This window comes from Periplaneta americana, chromosome 10 (genome assembly GCF_040183065.1).
Source record: "Periplaneta americana isolate PAMFEO1 chromosome 10, P.americana_PAMFEO1_priV1, whole genome shotgun sequence".
Classification (NCBI taxonomy): Eukaryota; Metazoa; Arthropoda; class Insecta; order Blattodea; family Blattidae; genus Periplaneta; species Periplaneta americana.
The window spans coordinates 145,396,081-145,423,278 of record NC_091126.1 but is presented as its reverse complement, the minus strand read 5'-3'; the positions used below and the strand labels follow the sequence as shown (position 1 = coordinate 145,423,278).

Below are 27,198 nucleotides of genomic sequence, written 5' to 3'. Positions count from 1 at the left end.
AATACACCATCCTACACGCATTTTAATTACTAGAACTCGGATTTTACGTAAAAAGAAAGTTAAAATTATGTATGAAAACTCCACCATATGCTATAAATCCAAAGAAGGAAAACTGTATTATGAGACAGTAAATTTAGGAGTAAGACAGGGCTGCAGTTTGTCGCCAACACTTTTTAATCTTTATCTTGACGAAGCAATGAGGAAATTTAAGTTGCAAATGCAGACGTTTAACATACCAGAAAAGGTTAAAAAAAAAAAAAAAAATTCTTAACAAACTTCCTCTTTGCTGATGATCAAGTCATATTAGCTAGTGACGAGGATACGTTACAAAGGGGACTATTTGAATTATATAACATTACGAAAGATATTAATCTAACTATTTCGACAGAAAAAACAAAAGTAATGGCATTTATGGGCAAAAAGGTGGTGAGATCAAAGGTAGTAGTGGAAGACTATATTATAAAACAAGTTAATACTTTTAACTTCCATGGCTGCCATCTATCATATACTCATGAAAAAGATAGTGATTATAAAATTTCCAAATTTAATAATATATGTGGGACCATTAGAAGAACACTCCGAAATAAAACAAGGAAAGATACACAGATTAAACTATATAAAGATATGGCAATATCAACGGGCTTATATGCGAGTGAAACTTGGACCTTAAAAGAGAAAGATAGAAGCCGACTACAAGCAGCTGAAATGCGATTTCTTCGAAGTGTAGCAGGAGTAACTCGATTGGATCACATCAGGAATGAGGAAATAAGAAACAGTCTAAAAGTTAACACCCTGTTAGAAACTGTAGATGTGTATAAACAGAAATGGTGGGAACACGTACAACACATGAGTCAAGATAGAATTCCGAAAATAACCGCTATGTATTTTTTTATTTTATTTTATTGGGTTATTTTACGATGCTGTATCAACATCTAGGTTATTTAGCGTCTGAATGAAATGAAGGTGATAATGCCGGTGAAATGAGTCCGGGGTCCAGCACCGAAAGTTACCCTTCATTTGCTCATATTGGGTTGTTGAGGGAAAACCCCGGAAAAAACCTCAAGCAGGTAACTTGCCCCGACCAGGATTCGAACCCGGGCCACCTGGTTTCGCGGCCAGATGCGCTGACCACCACTGACTATGTACCCACTGGAAAAAGAAGTATCGGCCGACTATCAAAAAGGTGGATACAAGAAATAAAGGAGCCGCAATAGGCTTAAAGCCTACAGCTTGAAGCAGAAGAAGAAGAAAGTTAACATATGTACTAAATTAAAAAATACCGTATTTCATCGTGTAATCATCGCTTAATGGCGCACCCTTATTTGTAGACAAAATAATCAGGACTTTAAAATTTCACAGCATATTCATCTCATGGATTTATTTTATTGGGTTATTTTACGACGCTGTATCAACATCTAGGTTATTTAGCGTCTGAATGATATGAAGGTGATAATGGCGGTGAAATGAGTCCGGGGTCCAGCACCGAAAGTTACCCAGCATTTGCTCGTATTGGGTTGAGGGAAAACCCCGGAAAAACCTCAACCAGGTAACTTGCCCCAACCGGGATTCGAACCCGGGCCATCTGGTTTCGCGGCCAGACGCGCTGCCCGTTACTCCACAGGTGTGGACCATCTCATGGATATTTATCACGATGTAGAATTATTTAAAAATAACATGTCTCCAATGCAACACAAAGTCCTTTACGCTCAAGGCTGAATGTGCGGGAAACAGTAGTGGCCGCTTACAAAGTGAATGGAGTGGAGGTGCGAGATGTTTTTTTATTGGGTTGTTTTACGATGCTGTATCAACATCTAGGTTATTTAGCGTCTGAATGAAATGAAGGTGATAATGCCGGTGAAATGAGTCCAGGGTCCAGCACCGAAAGTTACCCAGCATTTGCTCGTATTGGGTTGAGGGAAAACCCCGGAAAAAACCTCAACCGGGTAACTTGCCCCGACCAGGATTCGAACCCGGGCCACCTGGTTTCGCGGCCAGATGCGCTGACCATTACTCCACAGGTGTGGACGTGCGAGATGTTAGCACCAAGCCAATGGCCATAAATGCTTTCAGTTTAGTACAATTGAGGGGTTGGCTGGAAGGGCATAATTCGAATTATGGCGTTTATCCATAAAATGGCTATATGCGTTCTTTGGCAGTGTTTCTACCAACCATCGCAATATTATGCCTCTACTCCCAATAAATAGCAATAGAGAGGTATTATTCAATTGCGTTCGTCTTCCATCTCACTATTGTGGTTCGAGGACTGGTGAAGGTAACTGCAAGTGTGTTCGTGTTGTCCGATGAATGTTCTGCTCTATCCTATCTTTCGCCTAATGGAAGCGAATATAACATTTCTGATGTTGAAAGTATCAGTGAAAATGAATTACATACAGAAAGGTAGAAAACAGAAATGGTTTAACAAACTATGAAAGAATAATCTAGGAAGCGACGACGAAATTATGGCAAAGCTCACACAAGTAGGTCAGGAAAATGGTGAAAGAAATACAGTATTACTATTTATTTTTGTCAATGGAGTATGAATATAAGGTATTAATAATAGAGGCGTATACAGTGCTATAAAATGTTAGATACAGGCTAGCAGTCAGTCATTTAGGAATGACCATATTTCTGACAGGTTAGCAGCAAAACATTTAAGCCAATTGCTGCCAGAAGAAATATGAGATGTCTACAGAGGAACAAGCCATTTTTTATTGAGGATTTTGGGAAACTGGAATCAAAATCCAACAGGATACATTTCTTATGGGATATTTGGAGAGGAGGACCATTAAGCAAAGTCAAAAAACTGTAAAACCACAGCACCAAAAATGTTCTTGGGTATACAGCAGAGTACTGCATTGGAGTTAAATCGCTTGCTTGAACTCAGTCGAATGTAGCGCCCTCGAGCGAGATAAGATCAGTCGTGATACGCTCGTAATAAATAGAAGCACAGTACAAGGTCATCTCACCGACATGTGTTATCTTGTATGGAAGGCGACAGATAAGATATATTTGTGTTTTGCTCACACGGTAAAAATAAGGCTTTATTTTCTGTGTCTACGACAAACGTTTAATGGAACATACCAAAAGAGTAACATGAAGTTATAAATAAAATAGTACGAAAAACTTCGATATACAGTTATTATTGCTAATTAATAATTATTCAATATTTGATGTACCACATATTATATAATATGATAAGTCCATACATAGTGTTCCGCCTATATACTGCGACAATGCAGAAACGTTTTACAAAATATTATTGATATTATAGCAGTAGATTAATAACAATATTAGTACAGAGATAACATCACAGAAAATATAATAAAACTAATAATCATGCGGAACAACTGTTACAGACGGAAAGATTGATACACTAATTATTAAAGATTATTATTATTATTATTATTATTATTATTATTATTATTACTAGAAAACTTGATACGGTTCTTGCATTATCGTGATTCTGTTCTCCATTTATAATAATTACATTTATGTACATCCAACAACATCTATCAGATGTGGCAAAAACAAAATCACTCCTGTGTGGGGTGGGGGGGGGGAACATTTACCTACAACATTTATATTACATTTTAAAGCAAGTTTTGTAGTTGTACCACAGTCTAGTATATACAGTCGCGAAGCTCAATACGTAGTAAATATGCAAACATTAGATAGTTGCTCACCAATAGGATCGCTAATATCGCCTCATTACAGGCAATGCAAAATAGTACCGTCACAGTCTGTTGTTTCTAGCACCCTCAAAACTCAACTTCGTGACTGTATATAATAGAATGTGGTTGTACTATGGAGGTTAGTTAAACACTGCAAAGTTTTGAAATGATAAACATCTATGATGTTACTACACAGTTAATCACTGTAACAAGAACAAATGTCTAACACTCAGCTTATATTGTTCGAGGATCTATCGCTCGCGACAATTTTACCCATCATGCATGTGCGCTACCTATCGGATTATGCTATGAACTAATTGGCGCTCGAGCGAAAACGTCCGATGCAGACCTCTGGTATACAGTATCATGACAGAAGAATTTTTATGCAAGTCCTTTATTCTGTCATTGTTTGAAGTATCTAAGAAACGAATGATAACTGTGCAAAACATAGTGAAACTAGGAGAAACTCTCGAAAAAAAACTCAACCAGGCAATTAGCTCAAGCAGAGATGAGACCCACGCCCGAGTGCAGCTGTGGATCAATGGGTGAATGTGTCTACCACCTCAGTTGTGTTGAAGGTCCTAAGTGTTGTCTTAGAAGTGTGATGCATGACAATTAGTGATGATCAGAAAATCACTGACCTGTGATTTTATCACAGTGATAGAAAAATCACGAACACACCTGCAATTAAACAGCTCTTTAAAACAGTGATCACAGTTCGAGGGCTAAACTGCTCACCACCTGAGACAGTTAGGCCCAATTGTATAAAACTCCATGACTAAAGATCAATTTTGATCGAAGATCGGAAAGTGTACCGAGTTCAGACACTTCTTCTATTGTACAAAACTTTTCGGCGATCAAATTACCTTGGTTCAAATGCAATCAAACAGCGTATTCCGAATCTCACCGGTCCGGTGGCATCAGTGACGTCACGTTGCAGCGAAATAAGGAACAAAACTGCTGGAAGGATCGATGGCTGTCATGGCGACTATACAAGTTGTTGTCTGTGCTACGCTAGCAAAATTTTGCGAAATTTTCGTACTGCCATCTCATTCAAAGAAAAGATAGCATAAACAATTTATTTCTTGAACCGGTAGTAATAACTGGTCCGTTGACATGTTCGCTTATAAGCCATTAACATATTGTTTTTACGTTGTACTCATTACAAACAATACAGCAAAACCAAAGCAGAACACACCGCCATGACACAACAGTGCACGATGTTATTCGTCTGCTAATTCCCGCCCTATACAAGAACCAATCAGATTCACTGATGGCAGCTGATGGAGACTGCCACCACCTCTGCAAGTTGATGGCACTGGTGCGACACCGGTGAAGCATCAATGACGTCATCGGTGGAATTCGGAACACCGTGATGCCATCGGATTGCTCACTGGTGAGATTCGGAATACGCTCAAAGTTCACATGAAAAGGATTTGGCAACATCACATAAACAAGTAAAGTATGTGATGCGCGGGCCATGTTGTACAGGTTTGTTCAGTGTTGCCAATTTAGCGACTTTAACTCTTTCTCAACTACAATTTCTTTTAACTTTTATATTGCTTAAATAGGAAATTAGCGACCTTTTTAGCACCCCATAGTGACAAAATTTTATCTTTCTTTGTTGATAATGAGAAATGTAGTGACTTTCCAACTACTTTTTGGCGACTTTCCATACACTCTGTTGGAGACACTGGTTTGTTTTGTTCATTGTAAATAATGGCGGACAATAAGAAGAAGGTTGACTGTTCTTCAAATTGTTATCATGTTATGGTGTTTGATACTGCTAAACATAATAAAGCTTTATAAAACGACAATTTTCATTTAGTAATACAGCTAATTGAAAATTTATTAATGTACCTATCATATCCATTAATAATTAATGGTTGTTATAAACATAATATAATATTACAGGTTATGTTATTTGATACTGCTGAACACGATAAAGTCTTATAAAAATGTAAGAATGTTTGTGTATTAAGGCAGGAATTTGAAAAAAAATATATATATATATAAATGTACCTACCATATCTATTAATATTAATAACAATCGTTATTCTTTTTGCACAATCTGCCACTTGTATATTTCACACAGAAAAGAAATAACTGAACTTGGATCATCTAACTTAATCGGAGAAATTTCTTCAGTCAAAGTTGACTTTAGTTAAGACAAATTAATCTCAGATTAGACTTTATACAACACAAAATTCCAAGTTCAGCTAGAACGAGGATCAATTTAACCTCTGATCTAAGATTAAATGGTTTATATAATCGGCCCTTAATGTTCTTTTCTCACTGCGTGCGCTGCGCTGCTGTGCTTATGATACCCAATAACAACACCGGGAACAACTACGCTCGCGAAATGTGAGCACCCAATTTTAACAATGCATTCAATGTCGCCAACTCAGTAGATTTCAGGCCGATTTCAATTTCTTAAAACCGAAAAATATACTATTGTCAACCGACAGCCGAAAATCTGGCAGGATTTTACATTGCTTAATTGATTCCCTGCTTACTGAAGGATGCACTGGAAGGAATGGTAAACAGGAGAAGAGATCGGGGCAGAAGAAGATATCAGATGATAGCCGACATTAAGATATATGGATCATATGAGGAGACAAAGAGGAAGGCAGAAAATAGGAAAGACTTGAGAATGCTAGGTTTGCAGTGAAAGACCTGTCCTTGGGCAGAACACAATGAATGAATGAATTGATTGCATTATTTTAAGCAGTGACGTTAATTGGCTGCACTATTCAGCTAGTTAAATTACAACAATAACAAAATTTTACCAAATATGACATGATTTAGAAAATAATGTTTCCTTCATCTTCTGAATGATGTGTGAATTATATCAAAATTAATAATTTTCCGTTTTTTCCTATACAATATTTCACTTCAGGAATACTGGACAAGATCAAATGGACAATCATCATATTGGGTAACCAGACGACAGATGTTCAGTTTGTTTACGATTAAATGAATAAATAAATCAATAAATAATATAGGTATATACTGCATGTTCAGTTCAAAGTGTGTCATGGCTTGCTGTATGACGTCATGTGGCTAGCCGATGAGCCTAGACAATTCAATCTTCCTACACTTCCACAGAGGCGTATTACTTATGTGCCAGAGAAGTTGCCTAGCAAGTACGACGTTCATTCTGAAGAGTACTTACCGATAAGTACGGTAACTCCAGTAGTGGCAGGAATGTGAACTGTTTGGAAACACGTACTGGGGTGAGTTTTTTTCTTACTGTCGGGATATGGGGAGAGGGTTAAGACGATTACTTACGTACAGTATTTGTTGACATTAACTTCGAATGTCAACATGGACACGGAGCATTTGATTTGTGTTGTGGAATGTTGCCGTACGCAACAATGATAACAAATACCCTGCTTACGACTTTCCCGAGCAAAACACAGTTCGAAAGAGGTTATGGTAGCACACAGACCGTACAGACTGCCATCTGTTGCTATGACGTTCAAGTCATACTGTACATGTTCTCAAGTTCAGATTGAACGCCTTGATTAATAGGCAACTTCTCTGACATAAAAGCTGAAACTCGCTTCAAATTGCTGACTCACAACAGTGACATCATGACACACTTTGAAATGAACACCCAGTATATAAATACTGACTTTCAAACCTTTAATCTGTTTTTAAAATGATGAAATGCCTATATTTACATCTCAGTATTGTGCTTACACTTGACTTCTGTGAAGTACAAACACATAACCTCAACATTTTCTCGACCTCTCCTACCATGTGCGAAATATCGAGAGCATTGAAACATTGCAGTGAGACGCTCTGATGAGCGGAGAAGAATGAAATGTTCAGTGTTCACCTCGAACAAGTTCGCAGTTCAATCAGTGTTTCACTGTCTAAGATCACCGTGATCATAAATGAGCAATCACAGGTCGAAGAGTGATCACAAAAGAGCAGTTTATCTCATCACTAATGACCATTATTATCTAAAAGTGTAAATAGTGCGAAAATTCCCTTTAAGCACTTCAACACCATAGTTACCATATGAAATCGCGCCTACACAGATATCTGGATATTGTGAAATTGGTCAATTATTGCGAAGTAAAGTAACAGTTTGCTGCTGATGTCAGAGCCAGGGGCGGCTCTACAATAAGAACTGCAGAGCTGCAGAACCCCCATTTAAATGGACCTGAAATAATTAAAAATGTAAAACGTGCTTTTATGTAATTTAGTTCATTGTTTCATTTATTTTTCCAATTCATTCTTTTCGATTCGAGATTTTACTGTCTGTAGGAACCTTGAACTGCTCGAGAATTTTAGCTGTAGTGTACTTTTCGGATCTGTGATCGGCAGTTCCTGAAGCTCAACATAGGGTAGTCGGCAGCAGAAAACTGGTTTTCTTCACCGTCCCATAAGACTGCATTAGAGCTGCAACCGAAGCAGTTCTCTCCGAATATACATAACAACCGTCAACACCCTCATCTTTTTATGACCTGCGTTAGAACCCATAGGCTTCTGGACTACTGTATACCATTACAGTTCCAGTGTGTTATAGTACTGTGGGTGGTGTGATATGATTAGTCAGTGTGTCTAAGGAAATATTTTATATTAAAAATGAATGAAATGAAAACCTAATCAACCAACCCTTTTCGAAATTAAAAGAGAAATTGCATGTTAACGTAAAAAATTAGGACGTCCTATACAACATTTAAATATTGAAATTTCTGAAAAAAGTCGAGGAAATCATGTAGCCTACTAGTCATTTTAATACCGAAATGTGTGATGGAAACGATTGGTTTTTTGCTGCGCTCATGAAAACGCTTTCTCCCTCACCCGTGTATTCTGTTTAGAGGAGAAAATACATGGACAAACACCGAAGTGAAGGATTTAGTTAATTTGACTTAAAAAAACTAGAAAAGCATATGGGGCACATCTCCACTACGTGACTAGTTGTACCAGGTGGGAGAGGTGTAGCACACGGATCGTTGGAGTAGAATTTCGGGTACACAGTCAACTTTGAGAAGGGGCTGTAATTACACGCGTCATACGATTTAGATGCAATAAACAGCATGCGTTTGCTACATACACTATTTTTCATGCAGAACTGCCAACCTTTGTAACCGCGAGCCGCTACTGGTCAGAGCACTACATTTTTAGTCAGATCCAATATAAGTTAACATTTGTGAAAGGCTAGAATAATTGCTGCACATGACAAATTAAAATATATTTAGATGAATATATTTAGTAAACCAATGTAATATAAGGAAGAAACGTCAAATAACTTACAAGTTTGTAGAATGCCGAAGCCATTAATTTTTCTTCCATTTCACGGAATGCCTTCGCATGTTCCTTCTCTTCCTGCAGGAAATAAGAAAAGACGTTACATAATGGAAATGGAGTGGAAAGAGAAGCAAAAGCACAGCAGTGTCCAATTCTTAGCTAACCTCTAGATCTTCAATAATCTTGTGCTTCTCAAGCAGCTGGTTGCGGAGAACTGCCACTTCAGCAGATCCTGGGTTCTGCTTTGGATCCAACGTTTTTATAACACTTTTTGCTTTCTCAATATATCTCTTATATCGCTCTTCCAATGACTGAAATTCTACTTCCTTGCGTTTTAGTGTTTCTTGCAATGCTGCTGCTTTTTGTTCTGGGGAAGGAAAAAAAGTATCAAAAACGGGTTTCTATTCAATTCTGTGACCTACATTAATGTTATAATAGTACATTATGCAACGAGCCTATAATGACAGTAATTAAGACGCAAGTATGTTTGTTTCTGAAACGAGCGCGAGCTTCATAATTTTCATACGAGCGTCTTAATTACCATTATAGGAAAGTTTCATACGACTTTTTATGCTCGACCATATTTCTAACTTGAAATTATTAAGAAGTATTCACTTTATTTGTATCTGACAGAAGATCGGAAGTGACCTTGTTCATAGCTCGTGAATTGTGAGATGTGCGCAGATGCGAAAGTATTGATTTTTTCCAAGGAACAATAATGTCATTGACCTTGATGTAATGCAGAGAATGTATAACCTGGAAATTGATTTAGAATTGAAAAACGAGATGACAAATTGAATTTATTTGAATATTATTTACAATTAACGCTAATTATCATAGTAACAGAACATAACCTTCTGCGACAGTATTGGATTTCCAGCCTCCGTGACATTTCCCTCATCTTTCTATTGCATATCCAAGAATAATCGAAAACCTGAACTTTAATGAATAGGTGTACTTTAATGACATGCATTAAAGGACTGCTACCAGGTGTGTAATTACTACATTTCGGCATGGTCGAGCATAAAAGTTATCTAAGAGATTAAACTGCTCCCAACACTTGCAACTTACTGTACTCAGCAATAGAAACTTCACGTTCTTCCAACTGCGATACTCGTCTCTCTTTCTCGCCTTGTGCAATGCGAAGCTGTCCCTGCAGATCAGCCAACCGCTGTCGTATCCCTACTCCTCCACCCTCCTGAAGCTCTTCTACCTGACTTTCTAGCTCCAATATCCTCTGATTCGCCAATCTAGATCAGTAGAAATGGCAAATCCAATTAGTTGTTGGTACTGCAGTTTCTGCTCACAGGAAGAACAATGAACTTACACTACCAGTCAAAAGTTTTCGATCAGTATGAAAACAACTATAGTAAAATCCCAATAAGACGCTGTTCAAGGGACCGCGTGTAAACCGCGTATTAACTGCGACCGCATGTTAGGCGGGTATACTAATTTTGACTTATATACAGTATACATTAACATTTTTCTTTATTGAAATATATTGTTCATGAGAGTTAATACAGTATTACTCCATTATGTAATTACTGTACTGTATGTCAAAGACATTTACAATATGTAATATATAATCCGTGGCGCTACAGCCCGTGAAGGGCCTAGACCAACCAGCCGGCTGCTGGCCTCACGCCCACATGCCGAAGCAGAGGTGGACGATCATCCAACCAGAATGGAGGTATCGTGTGGTTAGCACGATGATCCCCCCCAGCCGTTATAGCTGGCATTCGCAACCGGATTTCGCTACCTATCGTAGCTCCCCAAGTGCATCACGATGCTGGGTGGGCACCAGTCCCATACACTGGCCGAAATTTCATGAGAAAATTTCTTCCCACATGAGGAATCGAACCAGCGCGCATTCCGTAACGTGAGTCCTAGGCAGGATGCCTTAGACCACGACGCCACGGCGCGGGACTTTACAATATGTACTGTACTTAATTCTTTCGAAAAAAAAAAACTCCTTTATAGTTGTTTGCCGCATGCATGTTCTCCAAGTCATGTTTACCACACTTCACTTTCCTGCGCTTACATCCTCCCAACGTCGCAGCTGCAGAGATTGAGTCGCGATTTTTTATCACCGTCCTTAATGTCGATGATGGGATTCCTAATGAATCAGAGAGTTGTCTCTGATTAAGAGTACTGTTTTCATCGTACTTTCGTAAGATTTCCAATTTTTCCGACACAGAAAGACCTTTTCGTTTAACACTCATTGTAATCACACTTACAGACATTTCAGTACACTAAAGGACAACAAACTGACCAGCAAACATTTCCAGAATTTTATTATGGCCGAGTGAGGAGAGAGAGGGTTAGCAAAAGGGTGGGGGTATTGTAACTGTATGTAGGCACGCAGGTAAAAAGTCGAATAAGAAAGCGTAAGAAGAGGTAGGTGTATTGTACAGTATGAAGGCTTAAGTGCGCAGGTATAGGGTCGAATACCAATACTTTTCAGGTTAATGGCACATGGCACCAATGAGTTCAATGGCCAAAATGTTTCATTGTTGTTACAGTATATTGCTGAAAATGACATAGAAAATATTCCACAAAAATAGTGTATTATGCAGGAAATGAGCACAACAAATGGGGTATTTTATAAAGGCGTTATATATGAAACATGCAGGGACCAGGCAAAAAAACTGTATTACATGGGACAGCATAATAAGCGGGCGAGGTTTTACTGTATATACTTTATTTCAATGTACAAACACATCGGAAAAACTAAATAGACCAACAAAATAAATATTTTCTCTCTCTAGCATTATGATATGATAGAATATTCAAAACGAAATCCCTGTTTTAACCACAAACCCATAGTTGTGATAAGTGATCAAAAACTTTTGACCGGTAATGTACATTTGCTGCTATTTATCACAGAACGTGAATACACATACAATTTAAAACATGAAAAACAAGCAGCATAATGTATCATACCGTACCACTTTACCAGCAACCTTAAAATTTGTGCTCTTCAATAAAGAATGGTGTTCATAACATTCAATGCTGAAGCTAGTAATTAAGTTATTAATTCCTCGAAAGCAAGGGGAAACAATGCCAAATTATTAACATTACTGTTTCCATTCCCAAATTCTTTTTTGTCATTATGCTCTCTTCCTCCTCATCCTCTATTCAATTTTATTATTAATGTTGCTTATGTGTTCTCAAATTCTCAGGAGCCAATTTTGTCATCAGAGCTCGAATGTTAGATAAAATTTATTTCCTTACTGGTTACGATTTTAAGGATTTAAATTATAGAGAACACTTTATGATTTGGAAGAGTTTTTATTTTTCCTTTACTTCACTTTATTGCCAATTTTTTTAATTCACTGTGTCTTCCTGCCTCTTAGTACGATTTTATAACTAATTCCACGTTTTTTACCATAGACTAAGGAAATTATTATACAATTCGCTTAAAAAATGAATTTCACATTTAAAAGTGAATAAGTGAGTGAAAGATCATTCAATATATTACCACATACATGAATATACACATCATTAAAAATACATTATAAATTGAAATATCAAGTAATACTTTATACGGTAAATTTAAGAATTCATTCACAAAACAAGGACACTGAACGGTTAAGTACTGTTTCACTTTCACTTTGAATTTTATATAAGATAAAGTTTGTATCTCCAATGGTAACATATTGAAACATAATGACACCACAGTTTAGTATATACAGTTGCGAAGCTTAATACTTAATAAATATGCAAACGTAGACAGTTGAAATATGCATCCATAGATAGTTGCTAGCCACCAGGATCGCTACTATCGCCTCATCACAGATTCTTTCCCTAGCAGACGATAAAATGTATTGTACTTTTGATATCGTGTTCTTTTGAAAAATTAACATCTTCCTTCCACTATTGAAATACGAAATACATAAGGTTTATATATTATTTTCATAAAGTATATATTATATTTTATAAACTCACCTTCCTGGATCTTTCGGAAGGATAACTCTGACCTCTTTTTCTTAGAATTTACAGTGCAACAAACGTCCCCTTGTCCCATATTATTATTCAAATCATTGTATTTTAGCCATTTACAGTTATTACAACCGATAACGAACATTTCACAGTTTACACAACTTTTCACAACAATTCGAAATACGGCACAGTCAATGCCTAGACAGTCAATGTCTAGACCAGGCCATAATATATGTTCGGGTTTTCTATTTCAGTGTATGGAGCTCAGTGAATTATTATATTATAACTTTACTGCGTATCATAGCTAAGTTTTATTTAGTGACATGTGTTCATAAGTTCCCTTTACTTCTTGTTGCATAATATGTTGCAGAAATAATTACAAAACTGTGTTCTTTTAATGTGAAGAGAATTTTACATGTTAACATAATCTTTTCGCATCAACATTTTAAGTTTAGAATGGAAGCTATTTTGAGGTTTAATAAAAAAGAATTTATATTGTGATTTTAATATAGCACATCTACCTTCCTTGATAAAGACAGAAAATTTATCATACCAGTCATGAAATTAGTGTACATACGATTGTTACTTCGTCTCTTAGGTAGTAGATAAATACAATAATTCATTACTCAATTGTAGTATTAAAATCAGACAAATTGAATTTGCGGAGTATCATACATGACATTATGCTTAATTATAATGTATAATTGCGAATTTAGGAATATAAGATATAGTAAACATAACCTATAATATTTAACTCGCAAGGAATTATGTCTGAAGTGTCTCATAATCATTGTTTTAAATTTTATTAATGGAATTACACTACATTTTAGAGAAATATATGTTACTTTTTATGCATTCCAATTAATTTATATGGTTGAAACGCCGCCCTTCGTGATCGGGTTAAGCGAGTCACATGGTCTGCCTTACGGCCTGTATTAGATCACGATGACAGTGACACAGTCTATTGTTCCTAGTACACACAGCACTCCAAGTCGCTAGCAACTATCGCGAGAAATGCAAAAAATCACCCCAAGCTTCGCGACTGTATATACTAGACTGTGATGACACTATAAGCGGACGATTTTACATATTTTTCTTAAGTTTATGATTTTCAATATTGACTAGATGCGCATTTCGCATGCTATACTTACGAAAATTTGAATTCTTCTTTTATTTATTCTCATTCTGTTTAAAGAAAATAACACATTTATAAATATAAATGGATGAAAATGTTAAAATTTTATATTGTTTTAATTAAAGTTTACATGAGTCCATACCCTTTAATTTAAAGATGGATCTTATAATTCTCTTTTTGTAGTAAATATTGTTCTTTTACTTATTTATCCAATGGCAGAAACTTGACCTTGTATCATTCGCCCAAGGCCCACTTATAGGAGTGATATGCCGAAGCTGTAGTTCTTTTTGCCATAGACTTTGCCCTAAGTGCAGCACTGGAGGTCAACTACATAGCACTGCTTCATAATGAGTAATAAAGCAATGGTTAAATGTCAGTAGGAAAACTGTAAAATATAAAACCAAGCACCATTTTTGTCCACTAGAAATTCCACTTAGATCTGCAGGGATGCGAACCTGGGTTACCAAAATGTTTGACTAATAGTATGCTACAAATTGTTAGAAATTATGTAGGCCTATGTTACGTCTTTGAAAACAGTATAACTGAACCTTAGCATTAACAGCACGTAAACAGATGTGTTTGTTGTTAACTTATTCATTCAACTTTTCGTATCTGAAGTAAAATTCCAAATCTTCTGTTATGTCATGGTTATACTGTCATAATCCAGCTCACATTCTCTAGTCATTTACAAGATGCAGCTTCCAAATGTCCTGATGGTCGAAGTTTCAAGATTCATATCACTTAACAGATTCCTTCCATGGATAAATATATAATAGGATGCGAAACTGCGGTCAGCACCATCTGACGGAAGGGGTTCAAATAAGATGATCAGTGCCTGACATCATAGGTGGTGAACATTAGAACTACGTGTTGGGTAGATTACCCAGAGTTCTCTATTTATTCGTTCATTCGAGACGAACAGATGATGCTCGAGAAGACAAGATGGCAGCCAGAAATTTGCTAATAAGTGGACATAAAGTATACTAAGTGTGTGTATAAGCAGTGATGTTTATGGACCTTGTAAAAATAGTGTTGTGGAATGTATTGTAAAGTAATAGTAATATCACAGTCTAGTATATTAGGTTACAACCAACCAAGTTGAAAACACAAACAAGTTTTCTGTCCAAAGTCTCGGAAATGAAAACAGAATTGAATCTCCCTAATTCTAAAGAAAACATTTCAACCAGAGAAAACCCTCTAACGCTCAAACCAATTAATGTTCGGCTAGATTTAGAAAAACCAGTTATAAAATCTGAAACTTCCAAACCTGTACTAAAAGCACTAGCATTAGAAGCTGTGAACAATAGATACCCACCAGAAGAATGGTTACATATCTACACAGACGGGTCTACTATCGATAACAACTAAGGATCAGGAATTACGTGTGCGTTATTCTCATTTTATCAACCAGCAGGATACCACACAACAAATTTTGATGCGGAAATAATGGCTATTCATATTTCACCCAACACCTACTATAGAGAATAGATAAATTTCAAAATGCTGTCATACTCTCTGATTCTAAAGCAGCATTATATGCAATAAATTCATATAAAATGATGTCAGTCCAAATTAAAGAATGTCACAAAATGATTCAACTTCAAAAACTACAGAAAAGAATTCAATTGCAATGGATACCTGCACATTGCAGAATTGCTGGAAATGAAACTGCTGATTTTCTTGACAAAAAAGGCTCCAATTTAGTTCAGAATACAAATAAAAACCTACCTTTTCAATCCATGAAAAGACTAATTAAAAACAAATATAAAATCAAGCAAAACCAAGCACTATGTAAGAAAGCCGAAGACAAAAAATGGAACATTTTAATAAAAGAAACAGAAATTATTCCAGAAATTCCACGTAAAACTGCCGTAGCAAAATTCAGACTGCTTACGGAACATGATTATTTGGCCAAACACTTGCATAAAATAGGAATTTACACGAATCCTAATTGTCCTCTATGCCACAAAGAAGAAGAAATGACTGCAGAACATCTACAAACCTGTGAAGTTCTACCAGTTGGATCCACCACAGAGAAATATTGGAGAACAAGAGCGCTAATGGCTTCGTTGTCAAAGCCCAGCTTTGGATAACAACAACAGTCTAGTATATACAGTCACGACGCTTGAGTTGTGAGGGTGCTAGGAACAATAGACTGTGCCGGTACTATTTCGCATTGTCTGTAATGAGGCAATGTTAGCGATCTTAGTGGTTAACAACTATCTATGGATGCATATTTATTATGTATTGAGCTTCGTGACTGTATATACTAGACTGTGGTAATATAATAAATTGAACTATTTAAGTAGTTTTTGCAGACTTTTCCATTGTGCTGTACACTAAATACCCAAAGAATACAATCCCAATTATCTAACCTTTTGCTTTATTTTCTTCTCTGTTTGGTTATATTTTAATCGGGTAGTGTAAAATAGATCTCTCTTATCTTCCTGTTGGCTCCGGTAAGAATTTTCAGTGGAAGGTGGTGTGAGAAATAAAAATGTAAATGTTTTATTTTAAATTGGGTTCATTGAGAATAGAGATGAGGGAGGGAGGGAAGGAAGCAATACTTTCTGCATAATTTAACATTTTCGTCACCAGGAGAGCTTTTTTTCCCCCCCCTTTACATTCAGCAATTTATTGATAAAGTTCCAAAACAAATATGTTTACTGCCTTTTCGTATTTTAGTGTAAATTCAAATAATGATGCACAAATATTGTTCATGTCCAGCTGTCAAAACAATTGGGCACAGAGACATTAGTGTAGGTTTAAGGAAGTCAGAGGTTGTGGAAAAGTGCATGTTATTCACTTAAATAGGATTTTGGTGTTCTGTGTTTTCTTGTAGAAATTTGCATTGTATTGACCAAGACGCTTGATGAATGGATTTTCACTTGAATTTGCACTGTTATAAAACTTCTTAACTTGTTCACGTAATGAGTCTTTCAGAAATGTCATGTCCAAATCAAAATGTATTTGTGCATTTGCTGTGTACCAGTCTGAATTATGTATTATTTGGAGCACTTTATTTTGAACAATTTGAAGAGGTTGAAAGACTGTTTTTGGAATATAACACCAAGCTGGGGCAACGTAAGTTAGGATTGGTAAAATCAGCATTTTGTAGAGCATAACTTTTCTTCTTAGACTGAGAACAGGAGATTTGAACAGGGGGTAAAGATGAGATATTCTAAGAGAGCTCTTAGTTGTTACAGATTTTATGTGCTTGTGCCATAACAACTTGTTATCAAGAGTAATACCAAGATATTTTACATGGTCACTGTATTGAATTTCTTGATTGCATATTTTTATTTTGTCACGAGGTCTTTTTAAACACTTGGAGAAAATTACTGACTGACATTTTTCAGGATTTAAAGAAATACGCCATTCTTTAAGCCATTCTTCTAATAGAAGTACATGGTTTTGAACTGCAGAGACAGCATATTGAGGACTGAATTTAACACTATATATAACTGCGTCATCAGCATACAGAAGTGACCAGGAGAGCTGCTAAATGCATGGAGTAATTAGTTTTTGTTTTCGCTCCTTGGTGCGCTGATAGATGTAATAAATTCTCCACCTACCAACAGATGGCAGCAAGATATGTTGCTACATTAGCGCCTCTAGCATGTGTTACAGGAAACTCAGCAAGTTTCGCATCTATTATATATTTATACATGCTCCTTCCATGCACCTAATAGTCATGTTTTAGTCTGTACATAACGTTAGAAAAAAAAGTTTGCCCTTGTAATTGTTTTCAACTTTCAACGTGAAGTAAAGTAAACCACTGAGTAATAATAAACAATTATGTGAAATAGCAGTTAATCACGAAAAAAAAGTACTTCATTTCACAGCATCTATCTACAGCCAACTATCAGTCCACAACTGTTGAAGTTACTAGACGTAAGAAGAGAGAGTTCATTCCTTACATTCACAACTGGAATGAAGTCAGGAATGAAGTGCCAACTGCGTAACAAATTCTGTATCATGATCGTGTTCTTTCTCAGCAGCTCCTAGTTACATTTTTTAAATTATGGTTTATTTAACGATGCTCACAACTGCAGAGGTTTATCAGCATCGCCAGTGTGCTGGAATTTTGTCCTGCAGGAGTTCTTTTACATGCCAGTAAATCTACTGACATGAGCCTGTGGAATTTAAACACACTTAAATGCCATCGACCTAGGCTGGGATCAAACCCACAATCTCGGGCTCAGAAGACCAGCACTATACCGACTACGCTACCTAGGCCGATGCTCCTAGTTACATCTTAGGTTAGGTTATGGGGGGATTTTTAAGGAGTCTTAAAGGCCCCTTGCACGTCAGACTAAAAGGCTTATTGTGCATCCCTATTGGAAGGATTGCTAGCATTGTCTTCCAGAATCTGTTTCATGGACTAGTAACAGTATCTAGGCTCCAACATTAGTGTCCATTCTTATGTCTTCCCTTGTTATTAGTTACATCTTAGTGATTTGTAATCCCTTCTGTTTTATTTTCTGTTGAAAATTGAATATCTTATCTCTGTTGTTGTTAATATGCCTGAATATAACATTTACAGCTAGAGTAGTAAACCATAAGAAATGACAAATAATTGTATTTGTTGAACTCTTTCATTGATATTTAATTGGTTATTTAATGGATTTAATGGTACTGTACCAAATCTGCAGTTATCTTGTGATGGTAAAACTAGTGATAGTGAGATGGTATTTAGCAAGATAGGTCTGAGGATTCACCATGGAATTAACTGACATTCACTTTAAAGTTAGAAAGAAAAAATAAAAGCCCCAAACGGGCAGTTAACCCAAACCGAATTCGAATCCATATCATAGTGCAGCCATCAGAAAAATGAGTTTTGCTTGTTACCAATGTTGACAACTTTCATTGGTTAGAGAACTTTACATTTCCTTGAGCTACAGAATTAACTCACCTGTTCTCCATACGCAGCTGGTTCACTCTCTGAGTTGACTCATCAAGAAGTGCTTGTACCATTGACAGTTTATCATCTTCAGGCCCACGCTGATTCAATCGCAACATTTTGTTTTCATGTTGCAATCGCACCAGTTTTTCCCTGAAAGTAGCCACATTAAATTCATACACAATCCATATAACAATAATAATAATAATAATAATAATAATAATAATAATAATAATAATAATAATAAAATAACAATAATAATATAATATTAATAATAATAATAACAACAACAACAATAATACTCATTTCAATGAAGAAATGATGATGCAGCTAACACCAATGGTTACAGCTTCTTTTTTTTTGTAGTTATTTAACGACACTGTATCAACTATTAGATTATTTAGCGATCATGGGATTGATGATAGTGAGATGGTATTTGCCATGAGCCAGAGGATTCACCATAGATTACCTGACATTCGTCTTATAGTTGGGGAAAACCTCGGAAAGAAACCCAACCAGGTAATCAGCCAAGTGGGAATCGAATCCACGCCCAAGTGCAAACCACCACCACCACCACCACCACCACCACCACCACCACCACCACCACCACTACCACCACCACCAACCATTATTACATTCAGTACTAATTCTGCTATTATAAATTTACACATACTTTATTTCAGGAGAAATCATATTTTCTGAAACAGTTTCAGCCAGAAGAGTTGTTCCACTCGTACAGTTACCCCCAGCTAATTGTGAACACTTCAGTTCTTCGTTTGTTTCTTTGAGTGAATCTCGTTCGATGATAAGCCTCTGAAACAGAGAAACATATTGACAAAAACACTGTCAGGTGAAATGCTGAAGAACAGGATACAGGCTGAAGTGCAAGAAATCAACGAAACCCCAGGTTTATTGCAAAGTATCATGAACAATTTTCGTGTAAGATTAAAACAGGTCATAAGATACCAAGGGGATCACTTGAAATGTGTAATTTTCAAAAATTGAAGACATTACAATAAATTGCATTATTCAAGCTACATACTGTGTTACTTCTTAATTTTTAAACCTTACAGTCCCTTTACAACAGCATGTTGAAACTCGTCAGAACCAAATGCCAGACCCTGTACTAAGTTGTCATGTTTCGTATGTGTTAGGTTTGACATTGAATTACTCATGTCTTGAATAAATACTCCTTGGATAAATTTTATTTGGCTAAATTTCTCCATATGTACAATATTTTTGCGTGCAGGTTGAAGATTTTGAATGAATGTTCCCTGGGTGAAATTTCAATACATCTAGTTTTCCTCTGTGATTTCGTAAGTTGGGGGAAACTTACTAATGATATAGCTCAAGGATGGGCATCGTGCCTCACTTGAGAATTAGTGCCTCACTGACCTTCACAGAGCTTATCGCTCTGAGTGACATCATCTTCACAGTCCCCGTTCCTCCCTCACATAGCTCCTAGGCGTGGACAGGTTCTATATTAGTTTCATAAGCAATATCAGTGGTGGCATAATGGCATTATCAAAGCAGTGTGTACGTTTCAGAGAGCGCCTGACCAGAGTACAGGAAGTCGCAGGTTCGAATCCCGCTCGAGGTTGTGAAATTTTTCTTTCATATCATGGCATGATTATGACTATATAAGTATTTAAATATTCAGTGTGTACGTGTTAGAAAACGATTATTTCATGAGAAATGGGAGGAAGAGTTTTTTGCTGTTTAGAAGGGGAGAACATACGATGTATGTTATGCTCGAAAATCCTATTAGGCATTAATAAATTTAATATACAACGACATTACTCCTTATGTCATAAACAACATGCTGAATTAGAAGGTAAGACAAGTTAAATGTTATTTTTTCGTACTATTCCGAAGAAAAATTATGATCTTAACATTTGCATAGTAGGCTATACTAAATACATTATACCTTAAACACGCTGCATTAAAAGGTACGAGGAATTAAATGTTGTTTGTACATATTATTTCCAAACGAAATATATAAAAAAAATGTCAAATATGCGTAGAAAACGAAATATGATTTTCTGAAATTATTTTAGGACGAGAATGTGCAAATCTATTAAGTAATCTTGATAAACACCAGAATATTCAAGAAAATAAACATAGACAACGTGATGGAATATTATTGGCTAGTTACGCAATTTCTCGCCTCTGATTTAAATCAATTCAATGATGGAGAAATAGTAAAGAGGTTTTATGATTAAAGCTGCCGAATTAATTTGCCAAATTGAATAAAACTTTTCGAGTCTCTCACATTAACCAAGCGCTTTCCTAATAATTCGCCACTGACCGCCTTAGCGATTACGATAAGGTGACGCAGGTCACAGCAGTTTATATTTCCCATCCTACAATGCAGTCTCCTCTCCTAGTAAACAAACTATTTCAAATCGAGTGCCTCACGTAACCGAAAATTGTGCCCATGTATGATATAGGTACATAAAGACTTAATCCTCACAGATTAACCCTGGGTAAGTACTACTAGTGTACTTGCAGAGAGCACCACTTTTAAAAATCTCTCATTTTATTTCTCGCCTTTATGCTGCCTTGAATAACTTATTTCACATAATATGATAGATCCTCATCATACCTCTTTTTCTCTTTGTAAGGCATTGAGCTTTTCTTGCATCTTCTTGCACTCGAAGTCACTTTTATCTGCCCTCTTTGTTTCTTCATTGAGCCTCTGATGCAATTCTGCTATTTGTTTTTTGTACATTTCCAGTTGTGGCTTCCATGTTCCACTCTTCTTCAATTCCTAAACATTAAAACTGTGAATAAACATGTGACAAATAAATAGTGTAGTCTAATTGTAATATATTACTGTGATTCCCTTCGTGGCAGAATGAAAACGCACAAAGGCAAAAGCAAGGATGGCCTTTAGCAGTCACAGAACTACCAAGCTTAAAATAACAAATGCAGCTGGATCCTGTAGGGGTCATGTCTCATCTGATAAGAAAATCAGTTCTTACTATATGTTAAAATATCCTCACTGTGGAAGATGCAGTTGAATATTACATAGTGAAAAGGTCACTTAACATTTTTTAATCTACGCATAATGTTAAGAAATATTTCATTTAAATTTAGTAATTTTGGTTAATCTAGTCTATTATTATTTTTATTAGTTATTTAGTTAATTTTATATAACAGACAATCAAATATTACTGTAATATTGACAATGCAGAAAGAGGATTTTATGAAGGAAGTGGTTAGAGATCAAATCCTGAAGAGGATAATAATATACTGTATATCAGAGAAGATAGTGATACTGATGGTAACATTGAGGTGAGCAACATGGAAGACGAAAAGGAATATGACAACAGCATGTCACTTGCAGTGCCATTATCCTAATGTGAGCTTTTATATTTCAGTATATAATTTGAAATTACTCGTGTCATCGGCAGGTCTCATATAATTATCTAGGCTTATGTTTTTATTTACAAATGTAAAATTGTCAAACGTATTTAGAATTTGTCATAATGACGATGAAAAACTTGTCAAAATACTGTTTAGTATCCAATGTCTAACAAGTATCAGTCATAATTAAAACCAAAATTATGAATTCTTATTTTCAGATGTAAACTATAATGATATCCTCTCAGATCCACAAAAAGAATGAAATCTTAATTTCACATGTACTTAAGAATTTTATAAAGATAGAACTGTTAAGAGAAATTCAGTTTAATATTTATTGAGCTATTTTAAAATTAAGTACACCGATGGTAGTAGCAGTAGCAGTAGCAGTAGCAGTAGCAGTAGTAGTAGTAGTAATAATAATAATAATAATAATAATAATAATAATAATAATAATAATAATAATAATAATAACAACAACAGTGTATTTCATTTCTAATAATTTTTTTCATTTAAATAGGCTCCTTTCAACAGAATAAGGATGCAATGAATTGAATTTTCAAAATAGTTTACAGCACATATTAATATTTGTTGTGCCCGGAAAACACATTTTGAGACAATGTATTGTAATCTACCATAGTAATGCATATCTTATAGAATTATCTGGATATCAGTGATATAAGAAAGTGATCGTTATGTTTTATTTTTGTCAAATGCCAAATAGCATGTCTCCATGTGGAATGACAGATTAAGAGATGTGTGCAAGTGAGAACTAGCTCACAGCATGCTGCAGTATGTGACAACAAGGCACTACTCTCTGGTCGAAATACTGCGACCTCAATATTTAGTAAGTTCTGTAGCTACCACATTTTAACACACTTGCTGTAACATTAACATTCTTCCTGTTTTCGGAATCAGTTACTGACAAAGTTACACATTACTTTTACCATTTTATTTCCTTGGAGATACTTGGTAATTGTAGTCGGCAGGGTTCGAACCAATGACCCTCAGATTCAACAACTATCATGGTAACCAAATAACATTTAACATTATAGCAATTTTAAACACAGATTTTCTAAAACAGAAATATTATAACTGCATAATAATAATAATAATAATAATAATAATAATAATAATAATAATAATAATAATAATAATAATAATAATAATAATTAGTAATAACAATAATAATATGTGCATTTAACGTGAATTTCTGAAAAATTACTTATTTGTAAGCTACATCGACTTAAACCATACAATTTATAAACTAATAAAACACAATGTGTTTTGTGCAATGTGTAAAACAAAATTCAATCCTATTTACGCCCATCATAAATTAGTTATTTCTAGGGCTAGGATTTTGATGAAATTGCATCTTTTTTCTAGTAAGCCAGAAACATAGCTGCTTTAGTATTTATATGTTATGTGATAAACTGAGTGTTTTAAGACATATTTGTTAGGGCTTTCTTTTTTTGCATTTTTTGCCTGTTTCAACTCATAAGAGCATCTTTTGTTTTATTCGGTCATTTTTTTAGCCATTTTCATTTAATTTTGGCCATAAATCCCCATTATTAATGTATTATTTATTATTTCCTTTCATATTTTCTTTACATATTTTGTCCATTAATACCCATTATTTTGTATAATATTTTAATCGTTTTTATACACAAATATGGCCATTTTAACATAGTACACCCCATGTAATGGATCAGTCCAACAACCCCTTCAATATAGACTCCTCTATACCTGCTAATTCCGGATAAGAGTAGCCTTGTGGTAGACTACATGGAAACTAAAAGTAAAGTAAATCCATGGTGCTACAGCCCATGAAGTGCCAAAACCGACCAGCCGACTGCTGACCTCATGTCCACATGCTGAAGCAGAGGTGAACGATCATACATGGAAATTACATCAGGTAAAATAATTAATTAAAGTGTACTACTTAGAAAAAATTATGTAAAGTTAAATTTAATAACTAGTGTAAATATTAAGTAGTACAAAACCTCTTTTCCTACTAAGCCAATTATGTAAGATCAATTTTTAGGGCATTTTTTTTAAGATTTTTAGGTAATAAATGCATTGTTTTTAGGACTTTTTTCACGATTTATAGGTCATCAAAATCCTAGCCCTAGTTATTTCTGTAATGCACGAATTTTGAAAGAAAGAAAGAAAAAAAAAAATTTAATGCAAATGAACTATTAACAAGAAGGAACATAATTTCTAACATGTTGCAGACCTGAATTGTTGCAAAATACCTAGAATGTACGAATAAAGAAATAATATGTCATCTTCATGGCACTGTTTATGTATGCGTAAAAATAAGAACACCATGTACATGTACATGCACACAATACTTTCGTCATGCTGGTGACTATTACTGGTGCTATGTCATTACTGTATACATTTAAAAATTATATATATCCTTCACATTAATGTATTGTTAACATGAAAACAGAAGAATTACATTTAATGCACGATTATCTTGCATTTACACTGCTATAAATTCAACATTTGTAAGATGCTTAAAATTCCCTTTCACTAAATTCCCTTGATAATACCTGTGTATATCACTATGTTGAACAAGATCAAGAAAAACTAACAACACAAAATATGAACAACATTCGACATAAATTTAAACATCCATAATAATAAGGTTCTTAGGAAAATATTTGGGGCTAAGAGGGATGAAGTTACAGGAGAACGGAAAAAGTTACATAATGCAGAACTGCACGCATTGTAGTCTTCACCTGACATAATTAGGAACATTAAATCCAGATGTTTGAGAAGGGCAGGGCATGTAGCACGTATGGGCAAAACCAGAAATGCATATAGTGTGTTAGTTGGAAGACCAGAGGAAAAAGGACCTTTTGGGAGGCCGAGACATAGATGGGAGGATAATATTAAAATGGATTTGAGGGAGGTGGGATATGATGATAGAGACTGGAATAATCTTGCACAGGATAGGGACCAATGGCGGGCTGATGTGAGGGCGGCAATGAACTTGCAGGTTCCTTAAAAGCCATTTGTAAGTAAGTAATAAGAGAGCACATACCTCCTCCAGCTCCATGTTTTGCTGCATGTAGTCTGTGTTCTTGTCTTCCAACATCTTCACTTGCCGTTTCAAATCACCATACTCTTCGAGTTTCTTTTTATATGAAGCAATTGTAGCTTCATACTTCACTGCCTTATCTGCTGTTTCTCTCAAAATATCCACTTCGTCCTTCAGGTGCCGGGCTTCATCGGCCATTTTCTGTATCTCTTCAAGTTTTGATTGAAGTTCTAAGAGTTCTTTCTCCTGCATTTCAACTTTCACGCGGTAATCATCTCGTGCTGGAAAGTTATATGGCATTTGTGATTCAAAAAGTCATGAGATAAAATGTTAATACAGTAACACTAATTATGTATATTAAACTCCAGGAAAACTAATGCAATCATTGTTTTCTTATGCTGGTAACCATTACTGATGCAACAGCATTACTACATATTTTTTTAATATCCCTTCACATTAATGTACTCTTAACGAAAGTCAAAGTCAAAGTCTAGATTATCGCCAACTTCGAAGTAAAGTCACGATGGAAGTTTACTTTCGTCAAAGTGTCGACTGTGAATAGGAAAATGGTGACTTTGTACTTTCCAAAGTCAACTTTGGTCCAAAGTCTTGTCTATGAATACGACCCTAATAGATTAAACTACTAGCAACAGTCATAAATTTCACCTAACCCAAAAACGAGAACTGAAAAGGGCTCACCACATATACTGTTTTCGCTGTAAAAAAAATCCTAATGTAAACACAAGCACATGGCTGTCATACCCGTGATTGGCTCACAGTCGAAACACTCACATGACGCAGGAAAATATAGTTCGTATTAGGAAACCACAACCTTGTATTATTTGAAAATAAAAAATTGAATTCTAGTTGTTAAATACGATGAAATATTTAACTTCACTCATGTGTAAAACGCTATGTAAAAGAAAAGCTACTTTTATATTTTGTTATGTACTATGAACGCGGATGAATACCAACAGTAATACCGAGGTAGTCTGTTCTTGTAACAAGCTGGCGTCCCTTGAGCTCGTAGTTGTTCACTCGAGCTCGTGGTACTGAAGTATGGCTTCTGTACCCTCAACTGTCCATTGTGAAGACATAAGACTTAAAAATAATTTAATTACAGTAATTATAAAGTAAATGTTTCCTAAGCAAATGAACACATAGTAGTGAGGTTAGGCCTACTTGACGAGTAACGACAATTGCTTAACATTAAACAGAATGTATAACAGTAGGCGGGAACACGTACTGAGAATCTATGGCGCCAAACAGTGGCCAATGAAGCCTCACTTCAGTCATGTGCTATTGTTTACATCAGGATTTTTCTTACAGCGAAAAGATTATAGCCATGAGACCAATACCCAGACATTCCAACTGCCAAGAATATTTAGCACGACTTATACAAAGCTATCCTCTAAGATGAATGACTCACATGTTTCGATCTTAAACATCTCCTCCTTCAGGGCATCCAGCTGTTTTCGCGTTTCCTTGTACCGGTGTATGGTGCCAGTACCAGGTCCCTCAAGCACCTCCAACTCCCGCAACCGGTCTTGTAGTCGCTGGTTCTCCAGCACAACACTGGCCTTCTCCTCCTGCAGTACAGTTACCTGCATATCCAACTCGTGACAGCGCTGTGCCATTTGGTCTCTCGCATCTGCAGCAGCTTCCAATTCTGCCAGTATCCTCTGCAGTTGAGGGTCAACATCCGGTCCAGAACTCATCACAAGACTTGTGGTGTTGGATCCAATGCTGCTTCTGTCCAGCTCCTGGATGGACTGCATTATCACTTGCTGAACTGACTCCTCCATAGCCATTATTGTTGTGATGTAGTCTGTCGACAAAATGTAGCAATAACATTTCTTTGTCTTTT

The 27,198-nt window shown here is 35.8% G+C and overlaps 1 protein-coding gene across 1 annotated transcript in view; it reads right to left on the bottom strand.

Annotated features, from left to right (window-relative positions):
- Positions 1-27,198, bottom strand: part of LOC138708072 (protein Hook homolog 3-like) — a 70,310-nt gene that overhangs the window by 10,036 nt on the left and 33,076 nt on the right. The window contains exons 6-13 of the mRNA XM_069838214.1: positions 26,761-27,159; positions 25,335-25,612; positions 21,522-21,686; positions 19,590-19,729; positions 18,929-19,069; positions 10,008-10,186; positions 9,101-9,303; positions 8,943-9,014 (exon numbers count right to left, since the gene is read on the bottom strand). Of these exons, the coding sequence (XP_069694315.1) occupies positions 8,943-9,014; positions 9,101-9,303; positions 10,008-10,186; positions 18,929-19,069; positions 19,590-19,729; positions 21,522-21,686; positions 25,335-25,612; positions 26,761-27,159 (1,577 nt within the window). The remainder of the gene's footprint in view (positions 1-8,942; positions 9,015-9,100; positions 9,304-10,007; positions 10,187-18,928; positions 19,070-19,589; positions 19,730-21,521; positions 21,687-25,334; positions 25,613-26,760; positions 27,160-27,198) is intronic.